We start from the raw sequence: 18,369 nt of genomic DNA on the forward strand, positions 1-18,369 counted from the left end.
TCATTAAAGATTGACAGATTCAGAGAAAGAATATTACACGGGTATTAACCTGCCAGCAACACAATTCTATGCAGTTGAGCACCACTGGGCCACTGACAACAAAGAGTGCCCTCAAATAATCCTAACATATTAAGGCAGAGGACAGCGTGAGTAGCACGATTCTCAGCAGTGTGGAGGAACAGAGGGATCTTGAGATCTATATCAATAGATCCCTCAGAATTGCTGTGCAAGTTGATAGCTTGGTTAAAAAGTATATGGTGTGCTAGCCTTCATTAGTCGGGGGGATTGAGTTCAAAAGCCACGAGGTAATGTTGCAGCTCTATAAAACCCTGGTCAGTTCTGGTCATCTCATTGTAGGAAGGATTAGAGAAGGAGCAGAGATTTACCAGGATGCTGCCCGAATTACAGAGCATGTCCCGGGAGGAGAGCTTCAGCAAGCTGGCACTTTCCTCTTTGAAATGAAGGAGGATGAGAGGTGACTTGATAGAGATGTACAAGATGCCAAGAGACATAGACTGAGTGGATAGACAGAGACTTTTTCTCAAGCTTGAAGTGACTACTACAAGAGGGCTTAATTATAAAGTGATGAAAGAAAAATGGAGGGTTATGTGGGAGGGAAGAGTTAGATTAATTTTGGAGTAGGTTAAAAGTTTGGGACAGAATGGAGTGATTGGATCATTTGGAGGCAGAAGTGTTTTAATTTATTTGGCATCGCCAGCATAGGCATTGTGGGCTGAAGGGCCTGTACGGTTCTATGTTCCTAACAAATAGATTTAATTGACAGCAATCTTCTGTACAGCACACATTGATTACTGGTTATGAGGCTCAAGTGAGTTTAAACTCAGCAACCTCTGTGAGGATTTTAACCTCAGCATCCTCTGCAAGGAGTTTAACCTTTTCATCTTCTGTAAAGGAGTTTAACCTCAGCATCCCCTGTAAGGAGTTTAACCTTTTCATCCTCTCTAGGGAGTTCAACCTTTTCATCCTCTGTAGGGAGTTTAACCTTGGCATCCTCTATAAGGAGTTTAATCTCAGTATCTTCTGTAAGGAGTTTAACTTTCCTCTTTCAAGAGTTTTGCCTTGGTATACAATGTAAGGTGTTTAACCACAGCATTCTCTTTAAGGAGTTTAACCTTAGCAACTTCTGTAAGGAGTTTAAACTCTTCATCCTCTGTAAGGGGTTTCTACTTCCTTCTATTGGAATGTTTGAGTTTTCTCTGCGTTCTCCAGTTTACTCCCACAGTTTAACAACTTGACAATTAGTAGGTTAATTGGTGATTGTAAATTTTCCTGTGATTAGGCTAGGGTTAAATTGGGTGTTGCTGCCAGTGCGGCTCACGAGTTGTAAGGGCCTGTTCCACATTGCATTATCTTTGTCAAAGTACACAAAAAAAAACACCAGAGTGGAACCAAGTCTCCAGTCCTCTTTGAGAAGGAGCACCCTACCATCCTGCAGTGGCTATTCATCATGCCGAAACATTACCTCTGCCCCTCATAAATGCAAGACATTCAGCAGATGTTGGAAATCCAGAGCAACACACACAAAATGCCGGAATAACTCAGCAGGTCAGGCAGCATCTATGAAGGGATTAATCAGCCGTCATGTCTAACCCTGATGAAGACTCAAGATAGGACGGATGGTAAAAAAACAAAGAGAGCGAGCATTCAGACTCTCAGTAAGGGCAGGCAGAGGACAGGGTTAGGTTTGCGGAATCAAAAAGCGTGTAGGATACAGTACTCCAAGCGTTGTATCTCAATGCACGGAGGACAGGAAATAAGGCGGATGATCTCGTTGCACTTTTACAGATTGTCAGGTATGATGTTGTGGCTATCACTGAATCATGGCTGAAGGATGGTTGCAGTGGGGAGCTGAATGTCCAAGTATCGGAGGGTTAGGAAAGTAGGCAGAGAGAGTGGTGTGGCTCTGCTGGCAAAGAATGGCATCAAATCAGTGGAAAGATGTGACATAGGATCGGAAGATGTGGTTTGAGTTGAGAAACTGCAAGGGTAAAAGGACCCTGATGGCATTTTTCTACGGGCCTCCCAACAGTAGCTGGGATGTGGACCATAGATTACAACAGGAAATTAAAAAAAGGTGAGTCAAAAGGGCAATGTTATGATGGTCATGGGAGATTTCAACGCACAGGCTGATTGTGAAAATCATGTTGGAAGTGGATCTTGAGAGAGAGATGGCTTTTTAGAGCAGTTTGTCGTTGAACTTACTAGCTGATCAGTTATACTGGATTGGGTGTTATGTAATGAGCTGGAGGTGATTAGGGAGCTTAACCCTTAGGAACCAGTGACACAATATGATTGTGTTCAACGCGAAATTCGATAAGGAGAAAGTAAATTCTGATGTAGCAGTATTTCAGTAGAGCAAAGGAAATTACAGTGGTGTGAGAGAGGAGCTTGGCCAAAGTAAATTGGAAGGAGTTACTGGCAGGGATTCAGCAGAGCAGCAATCGTGTGGGTTTCCAGGAAAACTGAGGAAGGTGCAGGATAGATGTATTCCAAAACAAAGAAATACTCAAATGGCAAAATAATACAACCATGGCTGACAAGGGAAGTCAAAGCTAAGGTAAAAGCAAAAGGGAGCATATAACAAAGCAAAAATTAGTGGGAAGACCGAGGATTGGGAAGCTTTTAAAAAACCTACGGGAAGCAGCTAAAAGAATCATTAGGAGGGAAAAAATGGAATATGAAAGCAAGGTAGCAAACAATATCAAAGTGGATAGTAAAAGCTTTTTCAAGTATGCAAAAAATAAATGAAAGATGAGAGTGGATATAGGACCGCTAGAATAATAGTGGGGGGGAAAGGAGAGGACAGAAGAATTAAATGAGTATTTTGCACAAGCCTTCACTGTGGAAGACAGTAGCAGTGTGCCAGGTGTTGAAGGGTGTGAGGGAAGAGGAGAGAGTGCAGTTACGATTGCAAGGGAGAAGGTGCTCAATAAGCTGAAAGACCTAAGGGTACAAAGTCACCTGGACCAGATGAACTGCACCCTAGGGTTCTGAAAAAGATAGCAGTAGAGATTGTGGAGGTATTAGTAATGATCTTTCACAAATTATTGGACTCTGGCATGGCTCCAGAGGACTGGAAAATTGCAAATGTCATTCCACTCTTTTAGAAAGGAGAAAGGCAGCAGAAATGAAATTATAGACCATTTAGCCTGACCTCAGTGGTTGAGAAGATTTTAGAGTCAATTGTTAAAGATGACGTGATGGAGTACTTGGTGACACAGGACAAGATAGGACAAAGTCAGTATGGTTTTCTAAAGGTAAAATCTTGCCTGATGAACCTGTTGGAATTACTTGAGGAGATTACATGTAGGGTAGATAAAGGGGATGCAGTTGGTGTTGTATATTTGGACTTTCAGAAGGCCTTTGGCAAGATGCCACACATGAGGCTGCTTACCAAGTTAAGAGCCCTTGGTATTACAGTAAAGTTACTGGCATAGAGCATTGTCTGTTTGGTAGGAGTGAGTGAGTGAGAATAAAAGGATACTTTTGTGGTTGGCTGCCAGTGACCAGTGGTGTTCCACAAGGGTCAGTGTTGGGACTGTTTCTTTTTATGCTGTATATAAATGATTTAGATGATGGAATAGGTGGCTTTGCTGCCAAGTTGGCAGATGATACGAAGATTGATGGACGGGCAGGTAGTGTTGAGGAAACAGGTAGGCTGCAAAAGGACTTAGACAGATTAGGAGAATGGGCGAGTGAGTGGCAAATGAAATACAATGTTGGAAAATGCATGGTTGTGCACATTGGTAGTAGAAATATATGTGCAGACTTTTTTAAGTGGGGAGAAAATCCAAAAATCTGAGATGGAAAGGGACTTGGGAGTCCTTGTGCAGAACACCCTAAAGGTTAACTTACAGGTTGAGTCGATGGTGAGGAAGACAAATGCAATGTTAGCGTTCATTTCAAGAGGTCTGGAATACAAGAGCAGGGATGTGATGCTGAGGCTTTATAAGGCACTGGTGAGGCCTCACCTAGAGAATTGTGAACAGTTTTGGGCTCCTCATCTAAAAGATGTGCTGACATTGGAGAGGGTCAGGGGTGGTTCATAAGGATGATTCCACGAATGAAAGGGTTATCATACGAGGGAAGTTTGATAGCTCTGGGTCTGTATTCACTGGGAATAACAGCCTCAAGATAGAGGGGCATCCATTTAAAACAGATGTGGAGGCATTTCTTTAGCTAGAAGGTTGTGAATTTGTGGAATTTGTTATCACATGTAGCTGTGGAGGCCAGGTCATTGGTGTATTTAAGGCAGAGATTGATCGGTTCCTGATTGGACAGGGCATCAAAAGTTACGGTAAGAAGACTAGGGAGTGGGGTTGAGGAGGGAAAAAAGGATCAGCCATGATTGAATGGTGGAGCTGACTCGATGGGCCAGATGGCCTAATTCTGCTCCTATGTCTTATGGTCAAACCTGATGAACACATACACCTCGTATTCTGTTTAGGCAGCCTTCAAAAACATCCATTTATCTGAATTCCAGTGGTTTCTCCCCACATCCCCTTCTCTCTTTGTCCATTCCCCATTCTCCCCTTCCTCTTACCCCTTCCCCTCACCTGCCCATCACCTCCCTCTGGTGCCCCTCCTCCATCCCTTCCTTCCCACTTCACTCTCCTCCTCTATCAGATTGATTCCTCTTCAGTTCTTTACTTTTTCTACCGATCACCTCCCCCACCCTGCTGTCTTCTCCCCCCACCCCGTCTCACCTAGCATCTGCTCGCTTGTCCTCCTCCTTATCCTGGCTTCTTCCTCCTTCTGTTCCAGTCCTCGTGAAGGGTCTCGGCTCAAAATGTCCTCTGTATATTCCTCTGCATATATTCATCTGTATTTTCTCTTTCTCTTTCTCTCGCTCTCGCTCACTCTTTGTCGCTCTTTCATTCTTTCTCTTTTTCTTTCACTCTTTTGCTGTCTATTACTCTCACTTTTTCTCTCTCTTTGCTCTCTTACTCCCTCTAGCTCTCTTACTTTTTTCTCTTCCGTTCTCACGCTCTTTCATTCTTGCTCTTGTGCTCTTACACTTTCGCTCTCACTCTCTTACCACCTTTCTCACTCTTTTACACTCTTTCCCTCTCTGACACTTTCTCACTTTCTTTTACACTCTTTCTTTCCTTCTCTCCCTCACTATCTTTCACTCTTTCTTTCCCTTTTTCTCTCACTCTTTCTATCCCACCTTCTTTCCCTTTCACTCTCTCCCTCTTTTGCTCTTCTTTCTCCCTTTCACTCATTCTTTTTCTCTCATTTTCCTTTTCACTCTCTCTCTCTTTCTTACCCCCTTTCTCACTGTTTCTTTCCCTTTCATTCTTTCCCTTCCTCTTTCCCTGACACTTTCTTTCACTCTCACTCTTTCCTTCCCACTCCCTTTCTCTTACTCTCACTATCTTTCTTTCACTCTTTCTCTCTCACTCTTTCCACTCTGTTGCATTCTCACTTTCTTTCCTTTTCCCCTTTCCTTCTGACTTTCTTTCACTCTCATTCCCTTTCTCTCTTTCACACACTTTCCCTTTCCCCCTCTTTTTCATTCTTTCTCTCACTTTTTTCTGCACTCTCTCACTCACCCTCTTTCTCCCTTTCTCTTTCTCACTCCCTTTTTCTTTCCCATTCTTTCCCTCTTTCTTTATTTCACACTCTCTCTTTCGCTCTTTCTTCCTTTCCCTCTCTCACTTTCTTTCCTTCTCTCCTTTTTTACTCTCTTTTGCTCTCTTTCCCGTTCTTTCACTCTTTCCTTCTCTCTTCCTCACTCACTCTCTCTCACCCTTTCACTCATTTCCCTTTCACCCTTTTCTCCTTCCCACTCTTCGTCTCTTTTACTTTCTTTCTCCCTTTCACTCTCTTTCCCACTCTCTCTCACACGTTCTTACTCTTTTACACTTTCCCTCTTTCACTCTTTCCATTCTCTTTCACACACTTTCTTACCTGTTCTCTCACTCTCATTCCCTTTTTCTCTTTTTCTCGTACTTTCTCTTTCACTTTCTTTCTCTCTCCCTCTCTTTCCCTCTCCCACTCTCTCCCTCACTTTCACTTTCTTTCTCGTTCACTCTCCTTTCTTTCCCTCTCTGACACTCTCACTCTTTCCCACTCTTTCTACCTTTCACTCTGTCCCGTTCTCTCTCCCACTCACTCTTTTTCTTTCTCCCTTTCTCTCTCCCTCACACACTTTCTTTCTCATTCTCTTTCACTCTCTTTTTCTCACCCCCTCTTTCTTTCTCCCACTTTCTCTCATACTCTCTCCCTTTCCCTCTCTTTCACTCACACTTTTTCCCTCTTTCCCTCTCTCTACCCCCTTCTCTCACTTTCATTCTCTCTCCCCCTTTCTCACTCTTTTTCACCCTTTCCCTCTTTCATTCTTTCACACTCTCATTCTTTCCCACTCTTTCCCTCACTCTTTTTTGTTCTCACTCACCCTCTTTCTTTCACCCTTTCACTCTTTCATTCTTTTTCTCTTCTGACTCTTTCACTTTCTTTCATTCCCTTTCTCTCCCTCTCTTTCACTCTCCTTTCTCTCCCTCTCCCGTTTCTCTTTCATTCTTTCACTCCTCTCACTCTTTCCCTCTCCCTTTCTCTTTCCATTACTCTTTCCCTCTACCCTTTTCTCTCAGTCACTCTTTCCTCTTTTCCCTCTTTCTTTTTCTCACTTACTTTCCTCTCATTCTTCACTTTCTTTCTCTTTCCCTCTCTCCCTCTTTCTTTCTTTTGCTCTCTTTCTCTCCTCTCTCCCTGCCCCCAGATGCTGCCTGACCTGCTGAGTATCCCCAAGCATTCTCCCTTCTTTAGCTGTTTAGCAACTTGGACTGGACTCTCAGTTTAGCGCTGAGGTTAGTGGTGTTCGATGTTTCTGATGAGCGAGAGAACCAGGAACCTCGGTGGAGGATAGATACGTAGTGCCAGAAATCACTATCATGATGCCTCACCGGCTCCTGCCTTTGCCCTTTCTTGCCTGCTCATTCCCAGCTTGTACTCAATGACATTCGGTGAAATATTACTGTTAACATTATTAGCAACCTTTTAATCACTGTCAGGTGGCCTCTGGTCCTGGGAATAAATAATTGTCAATGCAGAGTCTCATTTCTACATTTGGAGATTTTAAACTGCAGGAATTGCAATCTTTTTAAATACCTAAATTGAAATAATTACATTTTATTTCAACCTTCTGCCTGTTCTTCACTCCCTTTCTCAATCCAACCTTTCTTCCCCAGCTTTAACTTCATCCATTATTTTTTAGCTTTCTCTTCTCAGCTGGAGGTGTTGAAGGGACGACCTACTGACTTCTCCACACACTAAGGCTTACAGGGGAACACCGTAAAAATATCAGCACACAGCACAACAACAGGCTCAGGTCTTGACTAGTCAGGGTCTTAAAGGTCATGAGGAGAAGGCAGGAGATTGGGGTTGACTAGGACAATAAATCAGCCATGATGGAATGGTAGAGCTGACCCAATAGGCCGAATGGCCTCATTGTGCTCCTATGTCTTATGGCCTCAACTTAATGGGCAAATCAGTTTTCAGTGGGAGGGTGTGTAGTGAGCTTCAATATTACAGCATTTATTACCCATCCCCAATGGCCTCGGAATGAAGAAGGTAAATAAGAGTGAGTGGTTTGGGGTCACATACAGACCCGTTACCACTTCTGATGGGCATTAGAAAAGCCACAGCATTTTTAATCACAGTTCAGTAATTTCATTGATGCTGTTATGGAAGACAGAATTCAAAGAATTCCAAGGTTTATTTATTTGATGAGCAAAATGTAAATTCTCCAGAGAGCATGGTGGGATTTGAACTTGTGTGTTAGCATCAAATGGCTGCTGGTCCAATACCTGTCCGCTATGCTACCACATTAGCAGAGGGGTTCGTGCAGCACTATTACAGCCTGGGACATTCCGGGGTTCAGAGTTCAATCCCAACACCAATTTAGGGCAGCACAGTAGTGTAGTGGTTAGTACAACAGTTTGCAGAAACATGACCTGGGTTCAATTCCCCTCGCTGCCTACAAGGAGTTTGTACGTTCTCCCCATGACCGCGTGGGTTTCCTCCAGGTGCCCTCCCACATTCCAAAGTTGGTAGGTTGATTGGTCGTTGTGAATTGTCCCGTGATTAGGCTGAGGTTAAATCGGGGATTGCCGGGCGGCGCAACTCGAAAGGCCAGAAGGGCCTGCTCCACACTGTATAAATAACAACATCATCTGTAGAGAGGCTGTACATTCTCCCCATGACCGCGTGGGTCTCCTCCCACCGTCCAAAGACATACTGGCTAGTAACTTAATTGGTCATTGTAAATTACCCTGTGAATAGGCTAGGGTTAAATCGATGGGTTGCTGGGTGGTTCGGCTCATTGGGCCTGACGAGCCTGTTCCACGCTGTATCTCTAAACAAGAACAAACAACAGGTGTCGATGCTTAGCTTTAGTTTATGATGTGGACGAAAGATTATTGTCAATCCTGAAACTCCCTACCCAGCGGGGAAGCAGAGAGGTGGGAGATAGCCAGCACTCTGGTATTCCAGGATTCCTGCTGCCTCTGGAGTGCCCGGTTTGATCCTGGCCCTAAGGAGCTGTCTGTGTGGAGTTCCCATGTTCGGCCTGTGACTGGGTGGGTATCCTGCTCAGAAGGCCTGATCCACGGTGGAGCTCAATCAAACAAAATATAAGATTTTAAGACCTCATAACCTCCCTGTGCGCGTTTCCCATTGGTGGTGCAGTTTCCTCCCACACTGGGAGGTTAACTCCCTTGTTGTGACTTGTCCCCAGTGTGTGGGTGCATCGGACGTGTAGGTGGGGACATGGGCGAGGCTAAATTACTGGAAAATGGGTCCGCTCAGAGGGCTGACGTAGGCTAAATGGGCAGTATGGCCTCCCATGTTATAACACTATTCTGAGAAAGGACTGCTGTAGTTCACGTGGGTCGCTTAGGGAAGGGCAATTTAAACTGGGATGCTCATCAATATTCTCGGGACTGGATAAATCAATAAACAGGATGCACTCTGGAATTGGCGACCTATGACCCCGTCTGCTTCCAGTCCTGTGTGGAGGTGATCTGTGGCTGAGAGTCACACTGCTGCATTGGGAAGGAGGGAGATGGAGGGAGAGAGGGAAGGAGACAGATAGAGAAAGGGAGAAAGAGACAGGGGAGAGAAGGGAAGAGAGAGGAGGAGGAGGGAATGAGGGAGATAAGGGAACAGTGAAGAGAAAGCAGGACTGGGTAGGAAGAAAAGGGGTGTGAGAGAGGGGGAATGAGGGAGATAAGGCGCGGGTGAAGAGGAAACAGAACCGGGCAGGAAGGAAAGGGGACAGAAGGGAGAGAGGTGGTGGTGGAATGGATGGGGAGAGAAGAAGAGTTGAGGGGGGAAGAGGAAGAGGGACTTCCCCGAGGAAATAGCTTTGAGTTTCCAGCAATCAATCAGACTGCCTCTTGCCAGGTATTAAAGGTGTAACAGACTGGAGGAGAACCCTATGCCTGGAGCGAGAGGCAGGAAGCCTGTAGACATCCTCTGTTCACTCAAAGGTAAGGTTAAAGATCAAACACTTACAAGTAGATGCTGTACTCATTGCCCCCCATGTCAGGTGACTGAAGCTTCTGAACGAGGATAAAAATGATTCCGATGAAGAGGATGAAGTTGACCTGGTGAGAAACACAAAGAAACACATCAACCAACAGTAGGAGCACCCCACGTGGGTACACAGCTTCACACTAGGGAGTATAAGAGGCATATGATGCGTTGGACTTCATTAGTCGGGGGATTGGGTTCAAGAGCCGCTCGGCAGTTGTACAAAACCCTGGTTAGACTACATTTGGAACATTGTATTCAGTTCTGGTCATATTATTGGAAGGATGTGCAAGCTTTAGAGAGGGTGCAGAGGAGATTTACCAGGATGCTGCCTAAATTAGAGGATAGTTCAAAGTGAACTTATTATCTAAGTACATACTGCTTACATCACCACATGCAACCCTGATAGTTGTTTTCTTGCGGGTATTTACAGTAAATCCAAGAAACACAATAGAATCAATGAAAGATTACACCCAACAGGTCGGACAAACAGCCAATGTGCAAAATACAACAAACTGCAAAAATAACAGTCATAAATATCAAAAACATGAGCTGAAGGGTCCTTGAAAGTGAGCCAATAGGTTGTGGGAGCAGTTCAGTGTAGGGGTGAGTGAAATTATCCCCTTTGGTTCAAGAGCCTGGTGGATGAGGGGTAATAACTGTTCCTGAATCTGGTGGTGTGAGTCCTGAGGCTCCTAGACCTTCTTCCTAATGGTAGCAGTGAGAAGAGAGCGTGTCCTGGGTGCGGTGGTCCCTGATGATGGAAGCTGCTTTCCTGTGACAATGCTTCGCGTAGATGAGCTCGATGGACTGGGCCGAATCCACCTCTGTACGAGTTCCCGTTCAAGGGCATTGGTGTTTCCATACCAGGCTGTGATGCAACCAGTCAGTATACTCTCCAGTGCCCATCTATATACCACTTCGTCAAATTTTTAGCTGTCACTCCGAATCCTCGCAAACTTTTAAGAAAGTAGAGGCTTGGCTAACGGTTGAACGAGCTAATGCTTTTCTCCTTGGAGTGAAAGAGGATGAGAGGGGAGTCTAGGAGCAGAGGTCACAGCCTCATAGTTCTATAACTCTAAACCACTTAAGAGTTTGTTACCCCATTGACTAATTGTTACCACTGGGGTCTTCATCCATGAAGAATGATGCACCTCCACCAAATCACCTCCCGTCCTCCCTCACTCCAAAGAGAAAATCCCATGGCAGTATGTTCCGCACACCAAACACTCACTGCATTAAAAAAAACTACCTCTGCCATCCCCCTATACTTTCTTCCAATCACCTTAAAACTATGTCTCCTTGGATTAGCCATTCCACCCCGGGTAAAAGTCTCCGGCTGTCCACTCTATCTATGCTTTTATCATCTTGTATGCCTCTATCAAGTCACTTCTCATCCTCCTTCACTCCAAAGGGAATAGCCCTAGCTCGCTCAACCTTTCTTTAAAAGACATGCTCTCCAGTCCAAGCAGCATCCTGGTAAATCTCTGCACCTTCTCCAAGGCTTCCAAACCCTTCCTATAATGTTGTGACACAATACTCCAAGTCTGGTCTTATGCACAAATATTGGTTAGCCATGAGACCATAATAATAGGTGTATGTGACAATCTGCGTAGTTTTTCATTGATTCTATTGTGTTTCTTTGTTCTATTGTGAATACTCACAAGAAACTGAATCTCAGGGTAGTATATGGAGCCAGAGGTCGTGGTACATATAGGTACCAATGACATAGGTAGGAAAAGGGAAGAGGTCCTGAAAGGAGAATATAGGGAGCTAGGAAGGGAGTTGAGAAAAAGGACCGCAAAGGTAGTAATCTCGGGATTACTGCCTGTGCCACGCGACAGTGAGAGTAGGAATGCGATGAGGTGGAGGATAAATGCGTGGCTGAGGGATTGGAGCAGGGGGCAGGGATTCAAGTTTTTGGATCATTGGGACCTCTCTTGGCGCAGGCGTGACCTGTACAAAAAGGACGGGTTGCACTTGAATCCCAGGGGAACCAATATCCTGGCAGGGGGATTAGCGGGGGCTACTGAGGTGACTTTAAACTAGAATGGTTGGGGAGTGGGAATCAAATTAAAGAGGCTAGGCGTGAGGAGGTTAGTTCACTACAGGGGGATGGGAACCAGTGCAGAGAGGCAGAGGGGTGTAAAGTGAGGGTAGAAACAAAAAGTACTATGGAGAAAAGTAAAAGTGGCAGGCCGACAAATCCAGGGCAAGCATTAAAAAGGGCCACTTTTCAGCGTAATTGTATAAGGGCTAAGAGAGTTGTAAAAGAGTGCCTGAAGGCTTTGTGTGTCAATGCTAGGAGCATTCGTAATAAGGTGGATGAATTGAAAGTGCAGATTGTTATTAATGATTATGATATAGTTGGGATCACAGAGACATGGCTCCAGGGTGACCAGGGATGGGAGCTCAACGTTCAGGGATATTCAATATTCAGGTGGGATAGACATGAAGGAAGGGGAGGTGGGGTGGCGTTGCTGGTTAAAGAAGAGATTAACACAATAGAAAGGAAGGATATAAGCCGGGAAAATGTGGAATCGATATGGGTAGAGCTGCATAACACTAAGGGGCAGAAGACGCTGGTGGGAGTTGTGTACAGGCCACCTAACAGTAGTAGTGAGGTCAGAGATGGTATTAGACAGGAAATTAGAAATGTGTGCAATAAAGGAACAGCAGTTATAATGGGTGACTTCAATCTACATGTAGATTGGGTGAACCAAATTGGTAAAGGTGCTGAGGAAGAGGATTTCTTGGAATGTATGCGGGATGGTTTTTTGAACCAACATGTCGAGGAACCAACTAGAGAGCAGGCTATTCTGGACTGGGTTTTGAGCAATGAGGAAGGGTTAATTAGCAATCTTGTCGTGAGAGGCCCCTTGGGTAAGAGTGACCATAATATGGTGGAATTCTTCATTAAGATGGAGAGTGACATAGTTAATTCAGAAACAAAGGTTCGGAACTTAAAGAGGGGTAACTTTGAAGGTATGAGACGTGAATTAGCTAAGATAGACTGGCAAATGACACTTAAAGGATTGACGGTGGATATGCAATGGCAAGCATTTAAAGGTTGCATGGATGAACTGCAACAATTGTTCATCCCTGTTTGGCAAAAGAATAAATCAAGGAAGGTAGTGCACCCGTGGCTGACAAGAGAAATTAAGGATAGTATCAATTCCAAAGAAGCAGTATACAAATTAGCCAGAGAAGGTGGCTCACCTGAGGACTGGGAGAAATTCAGAGTTCAGCAGAGGAGGATAAAGGGCTTAATTAGGAAGGGGAAAAAAGATTGAGAGAAAACTGGCAGGCAACATAAAAACAGACTGTAAAAGCTTTTATAGGTATGTAAAAAAGAAAAGACTGGTAAAGACAAATGTAGGTCTCCTGCAGGCAGAAACAGGTGAGTTGATTATGGGGAGCAAGGACATGGCAGACCAATTGAATAATTACTTTGATTCTGTCTTCACTAAGGAGGACATAAATAATCTTCCAGAAATAGTAGGGGACAGAGGGTCCAGTGGGATGGAGGAACTGAGCAAAATACATGTTAATAGGGAAGTGGTGTTAGGTAAATTGAAGGGATTGAAGGCAGATAAATCCCCAGGGCCAGATGGTCTGCATCCCAGGGTGCTTAAGGAAGTAGCCCAAGAAATAGTGGATGCATTAGTGATAATTTTTCAAAACTCATTAGATTCTGGACTAGTTCCTGAGGATTGGAGGGTGGCTAATGTAACTCCCCTTTTTAAAAAAGGAGGGAGAGAGAAACTGGGGAATTATAGACCGGTTAGCCTAACATCGGTGGTGGGGAAACTGCTGGAGTCAGTTATCAAGGATGTGATAACAGCACATTTGGAAAGTGGTGAAATGATCGGACAAAGTCAGCATGGATTTGTGAAAGGAAAATCATGTCTGACGAATCTCATAGAATTTTTTGAGGATGTAACTAGTAGAGTGGATAGGGGAGAACCAGTGGATGTGGTATATTTGGATTTTCAGAAGGCTTTTGACAAGGTCCCACACAGGAGATTAGTGTGCAAACTTAAAGCACATGGTATTGGGGGTAAGGTATTGGTGTGGGTGGAGAGTTGGTTAGCAGACAGGAAGCAAAGAGTGGGAATAATCGGGACCTTTTCAGAATGGCAGGCCGTGACTAGTGGGGTACCGCAAGGCTCAGTGCTGGGACCCCAGTTGTTTACAATATATATTAATGACTTGGATGAGGGAATTAAATGCAGCATCTCCAAGTTTGCGGATGACACGAAGCTGGGTGGCAGTGTTAGCTGTGAGGAGGATGCTAAGAGGATGCAGGGTGACTTGGATAGGTTGGGTGAGTGGGCAAATTCATGGCAGATGCAATTTAATGGGGATAAATGTGAAGTTATCCACTTTGGTGGCAAAAATAGGAAAACAGATTATTATCTGAATGGTGGCCGATTAGGAAAAGGGGAGGTGCAACGAGACCTGGGTGTCATTATACACCAGTCATTGAAAGTGGGCATGCAGGTACAGCAGGTGGTGAAAAAGGCGAATGGTATGCTGGCATTTATAGCGAGAGGATTTGAGTACAGGAGCAGGGAGGTACTACTGCAGTTGTACAAGGCCTTGGTGAGACCGCACCTGGAGTATTGTGTGCAGTTTTGGTCCCCTAATCTGAGAAAAGACATCCTTGCCATAGAGGGAGTACAGAGAAGGTTCACCAGATTGATTCCTGGGATGGCAGGACTTTCATATGAAGAAAGAATGGATGAACTGGGCTTGTACTCGTTGGAATTTAGAAGATTGAGGGGGGATCTGATTGAAACGTATAAGATCCTTAAGGGATTGGACAGGCCAGATGTAGGAAGATTGTTCCCGATGTTGGGGAAGTCCAGAACGAGGGGTCACAGTTTGAGGATAGAGGGGAAGCCTTTTAGGACCGAGATTAGGAAAAACTTCTTCACACAGAGAGTGGTGAATCTGTGGAATTCTCTGCCACAGGAAACAGTTGAGGCCAGTTCATTGGCTATATTTAAGAGGGAGTTAGATATGGCCCTTGTGGCTACGGGGGTCAGGGGGTATGGAGGGAAGGCTGGGGCGGTGTTCTGAGTTGGATGATCATCCATGATCATAATAAATGGCGGTGCAGGCTCGAAGGGCCGAATGGCCTACTCCTGCACCTATTTTCTATGTTTCTTTGTTTCTATGACATATGCATTCATTGAGAATGGACTGACTTTGAACTAATAAACCAATTCACCAGTCTGGTGATTCTTTGTTTCTGAGTACCTGCTGCCCAGGGCCAGGAGTGAGCTGTCTTTTTTGGGCTCTGAGCGTGCCTGCTGTTCTGTTCCTTACCATGATCGAAGCAATGACTGGTCCTTTGATGACCCACCACAGGGCCCGGTGTTCATTGGTGTCCCAGCAACTGAAGAGGGAGAAGACAAGGTGTTAGAGTGGCTGGGTGTAGCTCCAGGACATCCCCAGACCCGGAGGAAACCCATGTCTCCACAGGGAAGATCGTACAAACTCCTTATAGATGATGTTTGATCTCTAACACGCTGAACTGCACCGGCATAATGATAACTGCTACACTGCCGTGGTTGGGCCTGGGTCTCTAGCATTGTGAGGCGGAGGCTTCACCGGCTACAGGGCTTATAAAAAGTATTCACACCGCACTCCCCCCCCCACCCACCCCCCCCAACCCCAGAAGATTTCATTAGACATAGGAGCAGAATTAGGCCATTCAGCCCCTTGGGTCCATTCCATCATGGCTGATCCTGGATCCCACTCAACCCCATGCACCTGCCTTCTCGCCATATCCTTTGATGCCCTGACCGATCAGGAAACGATCAACTTCCACCTTAAACATACCCACGGACTTGGCCTCCACCACAGTCTGTGGCAGAGCATTTCTCCTTATCTCTGTTCTAAAGGGTCCCCCTTCAATTTTGAGACTGTGTCCTCTAGTCCTGAATACCCCCACCACGGAAGACATCCTCTCCACATCCACCCTATCTAGTCCATAAGACAAAGGAGCAGAAGTCGGCCATTCGGCCTATCGAGTCTGCTCTGCCATTCTATCATGAGCTGATCCAATCTCCTATTTAGTCCCACTCCCCCGCCTTCTCACCATAACCTTTGATGCCCTGGCTGCTCAGATACCTGTCAATCTCTGCCTTAAATACACCCAATGACTTGGCCTCCACTGCTGCCCATGGCAACAAATTCCATAGATTCACCACCCTCTGACTAAAAAAAATTCCTTCGCATTTTTGTTCTGAATGGGCGCCCTTCAATCCTTAAGTCATGCCCTCTCGTACTAGACTCCCCCACCATGGGAAATAACTTTGCCACATCCACTCTGTCCATACCTTTCAACATTCAAGATGTTTCTATGAGGTCCCCCCTCATTCTTCTAAACTCCAAGGAATACAGTCCAAGAGCGGACAAACATTCCTCATATGTTAACCCTCTCATTCACAGAATCATTCTAGTGAATCTTCTCTGTACCCTCTCCAATGTCAGCACATCCTTTCTTAAATAAGGAGACCAAAACTGCCCACAGTACTCCAAGTGAGGTCTTACCAGTGCCTTATAGAGCACTGTCCTTTCAACATCCGATAGGTTTCAATGAGATCCACTCCCCCCCCCATGCATTTTTTCTAAATTCTAGTGAGTGCAGGCCCAAAGCTGCCAAATGCTCCTCATATGTTAACCCCTTCATTGCCGGAATCATCCTCGTGCACCTCCTCTGGACTCTCTCCAATGACAGCACTTCCTTTCTGAGATATGGGACCCAAAACTGCTGACAATACTCCAAGTGCAGCCTGACTAGTGTCTTATAAAGGATCAGCATTATCTCCGTGCTTTTATATTCTATTCCCCTTGAAATAAATGGGAATATTGCATTTGCCTTCTTTACCACAGACTCAACCTGTAAATTAACCTTCTGGGAGTCTTGCACGAGGTCCCCTAAGTTCCTCTGCACCTCTGATGTTTGAACTTTCTCCCCATTTAGATAATTGTCTGCACTATTGTTCCCTTTGCCAAAATGCGTTATCGTATATTTCTCAACACTGTATTCCATCTGCCACTTGATTGCCCATTCTTCCTGCTGCAATCACAATGCTTCCTCACCTCAGCACTACCTACCCCTCCTCCCATCTCCGTATCATCCGCAAACTTTGCCATGTTGGATTGTTTTCACAGCGCTGAATCACAGAGGATTTGATTTGGCTTTTTTGACAATGATCAACAGAAAAAGACTCTTTCATGTCAAAGTGAAAACAGATCTCTACAAAGTGATCTAAGTTAATTACAAATATAAAACACAAAATAATTGATTGCATAAGTCACATAATTAGTTAAATGGAGATCACCCATGTGCAGTCAAGGTGTTTCGATTGATTGTCGTAACAATACACCTGTATCTGGAAGGTCCAACTGCTGGTGAGTCAGTATCCCGGCAAAAACTACACCATGAAGACAAAAGAGCTCTCCAGGCAACTCCATGACAAGGTTATTGAAAAACACAAGTCAGGAGATGGATGCAAGAACGTTTCCAAGACATTGAATTTCCCTTGGAGTACAGTTAAGTCAATCATCAAGAAATTGAAAGAATATGGCACAGCTGTAAATCTGCCCAGAGCAGGCTGTCCTCAAAAACTGAGTGACCGTGCAAGAAGGGGACTAGTGAGGGAGGCCTCCAAGAGACCTATGATAATTCTGGAGAGTTACAGGCTGTAGTGGCTGAGAAGGGACAACAACTGTTGCCCAGGTGCTTCACCAGTCGCAGCTTTATGGGAGAGTGGCAAAGAGAAAGCCACTGTTGAAAAATACTCAAGAAATCTTGGCTTGAGTTTGCCAGAAGCCATGTGGGAGACTGAATTCAGCTGGAAGAAGGTTCTATAGTCTGATCAAACCAAAATTTAGCTTTTTGGCCATCAGACTGAATGTTATGTTTGGCATAAGCCAAACACTGCACATCATCAAAACCACACCATCCCTACCGTGAAGCATGGTGGTGGCTGTATCATGCTGTGGGGATGCTTCACTGCAGCAGGCCCTGGAAGGTTTGTAAAGGTAGAGGGTAAAATGAATGCAGCAAAATACAGGGAAATCCTGGATGCAGCCTGCAAGAGAACTGCGACTTGGGAGAAGAATTGTTTTCCAGCAAGACAATAACCCCAAGCTAAAGTCAAACCTACACAGGAATGGCTTAAAAACAACAAAGTTGATGTCCTGGAGTGGCTAAGTCAGAGTCCAGACCTCAATCCAATATAAGAATTTGTAGCTGGACTTGAAAAGGGCTGTTCACTCCTGATCCCCATGCGATCTGGCAACGCTTTGTAAAGAAGAATGGGGAAAGATTACAGTGTCCAGATGTACAAAGCTGATAGAGACTTGAGGCTGTAACTGCTGCTAAAGATGCATCTACTAAATACTGACTTGAAGGGGGTGAGCAATTATGCAATCAATTATTTTGTGTGTTATATTTGTAATTAATTTAGATCACTTTGTAGAGATCTGTTTTCACTTTGACATGAAAGAGTCTTTTTCCCTTGATCAATCAAAAAGCCAAATTAAATCCACTGTAATTCAATGTTGTACAACAATAAAACATGAAAACTTCCAAGGGTGGTGTATACTTTTCATACACAGTATATACATCCCAAAGAGGAAGAAGTATTCAAAAGAAAAGATGACATAACCATGTCCCCCAAGAACCGCAATGTATAAGAATGATAGCATCTTTTTAAGTCCACCATTCCAACGCTGGGTTAAGGAGCACGAACAGATGTGTCAGGGAGGGAGCTCGAGGATTTCGACCCA

At 44.7% G+C, this 18,369-nt stretch overlaps 1 protein-coding gene across 1 annotated transcript in view; it reads right to left on the reverse strand.

The window, feature by feature from the left end:
* Positions 1-8,292: 8,292 nt before the first annotated feature.
* Positions 8,293-18,369, reverse strand: part of LOC140194803 (pituitary adenylate cyclase-activating polypeptide type I receptor-like) — a 102,415-nt gene continuing 92,338 nt past the window's right edge. The window contains exons 9-11 of the mRNA XM_072252083.1: positions 14,893-14,962; positions 9,541-9,632; positions 8,293-8,380 (exon numbers count right to left, since the gene is read on the reverse strand). Coding sequence (XP_072108184.1) covers positions 8,293-8,380; positions 9,541-9,632; positions 14,893-14,962 — 250 coding nt within the window. The remainder of the gene's footprint in view (positions 8,381-9,540; positions 9,633-14,892; positions 14,963-18,369) is intronic.

The sequence above is a fragment of the Mobula birostris genome, chromosome 3 (assembly GCF_030028105.1).
Source record: "Mobula birostris isolate sMobBir1 chromosome 3, sMobBir1.hap1, whole genome shotgun sequence".
Taxonomy (NCBI): Eukaryota; Metazoa; Chordata; class Chondrichthyes; order Myliobatiformes; family Myliobatidae; genus Mobula; species Mobula birostris.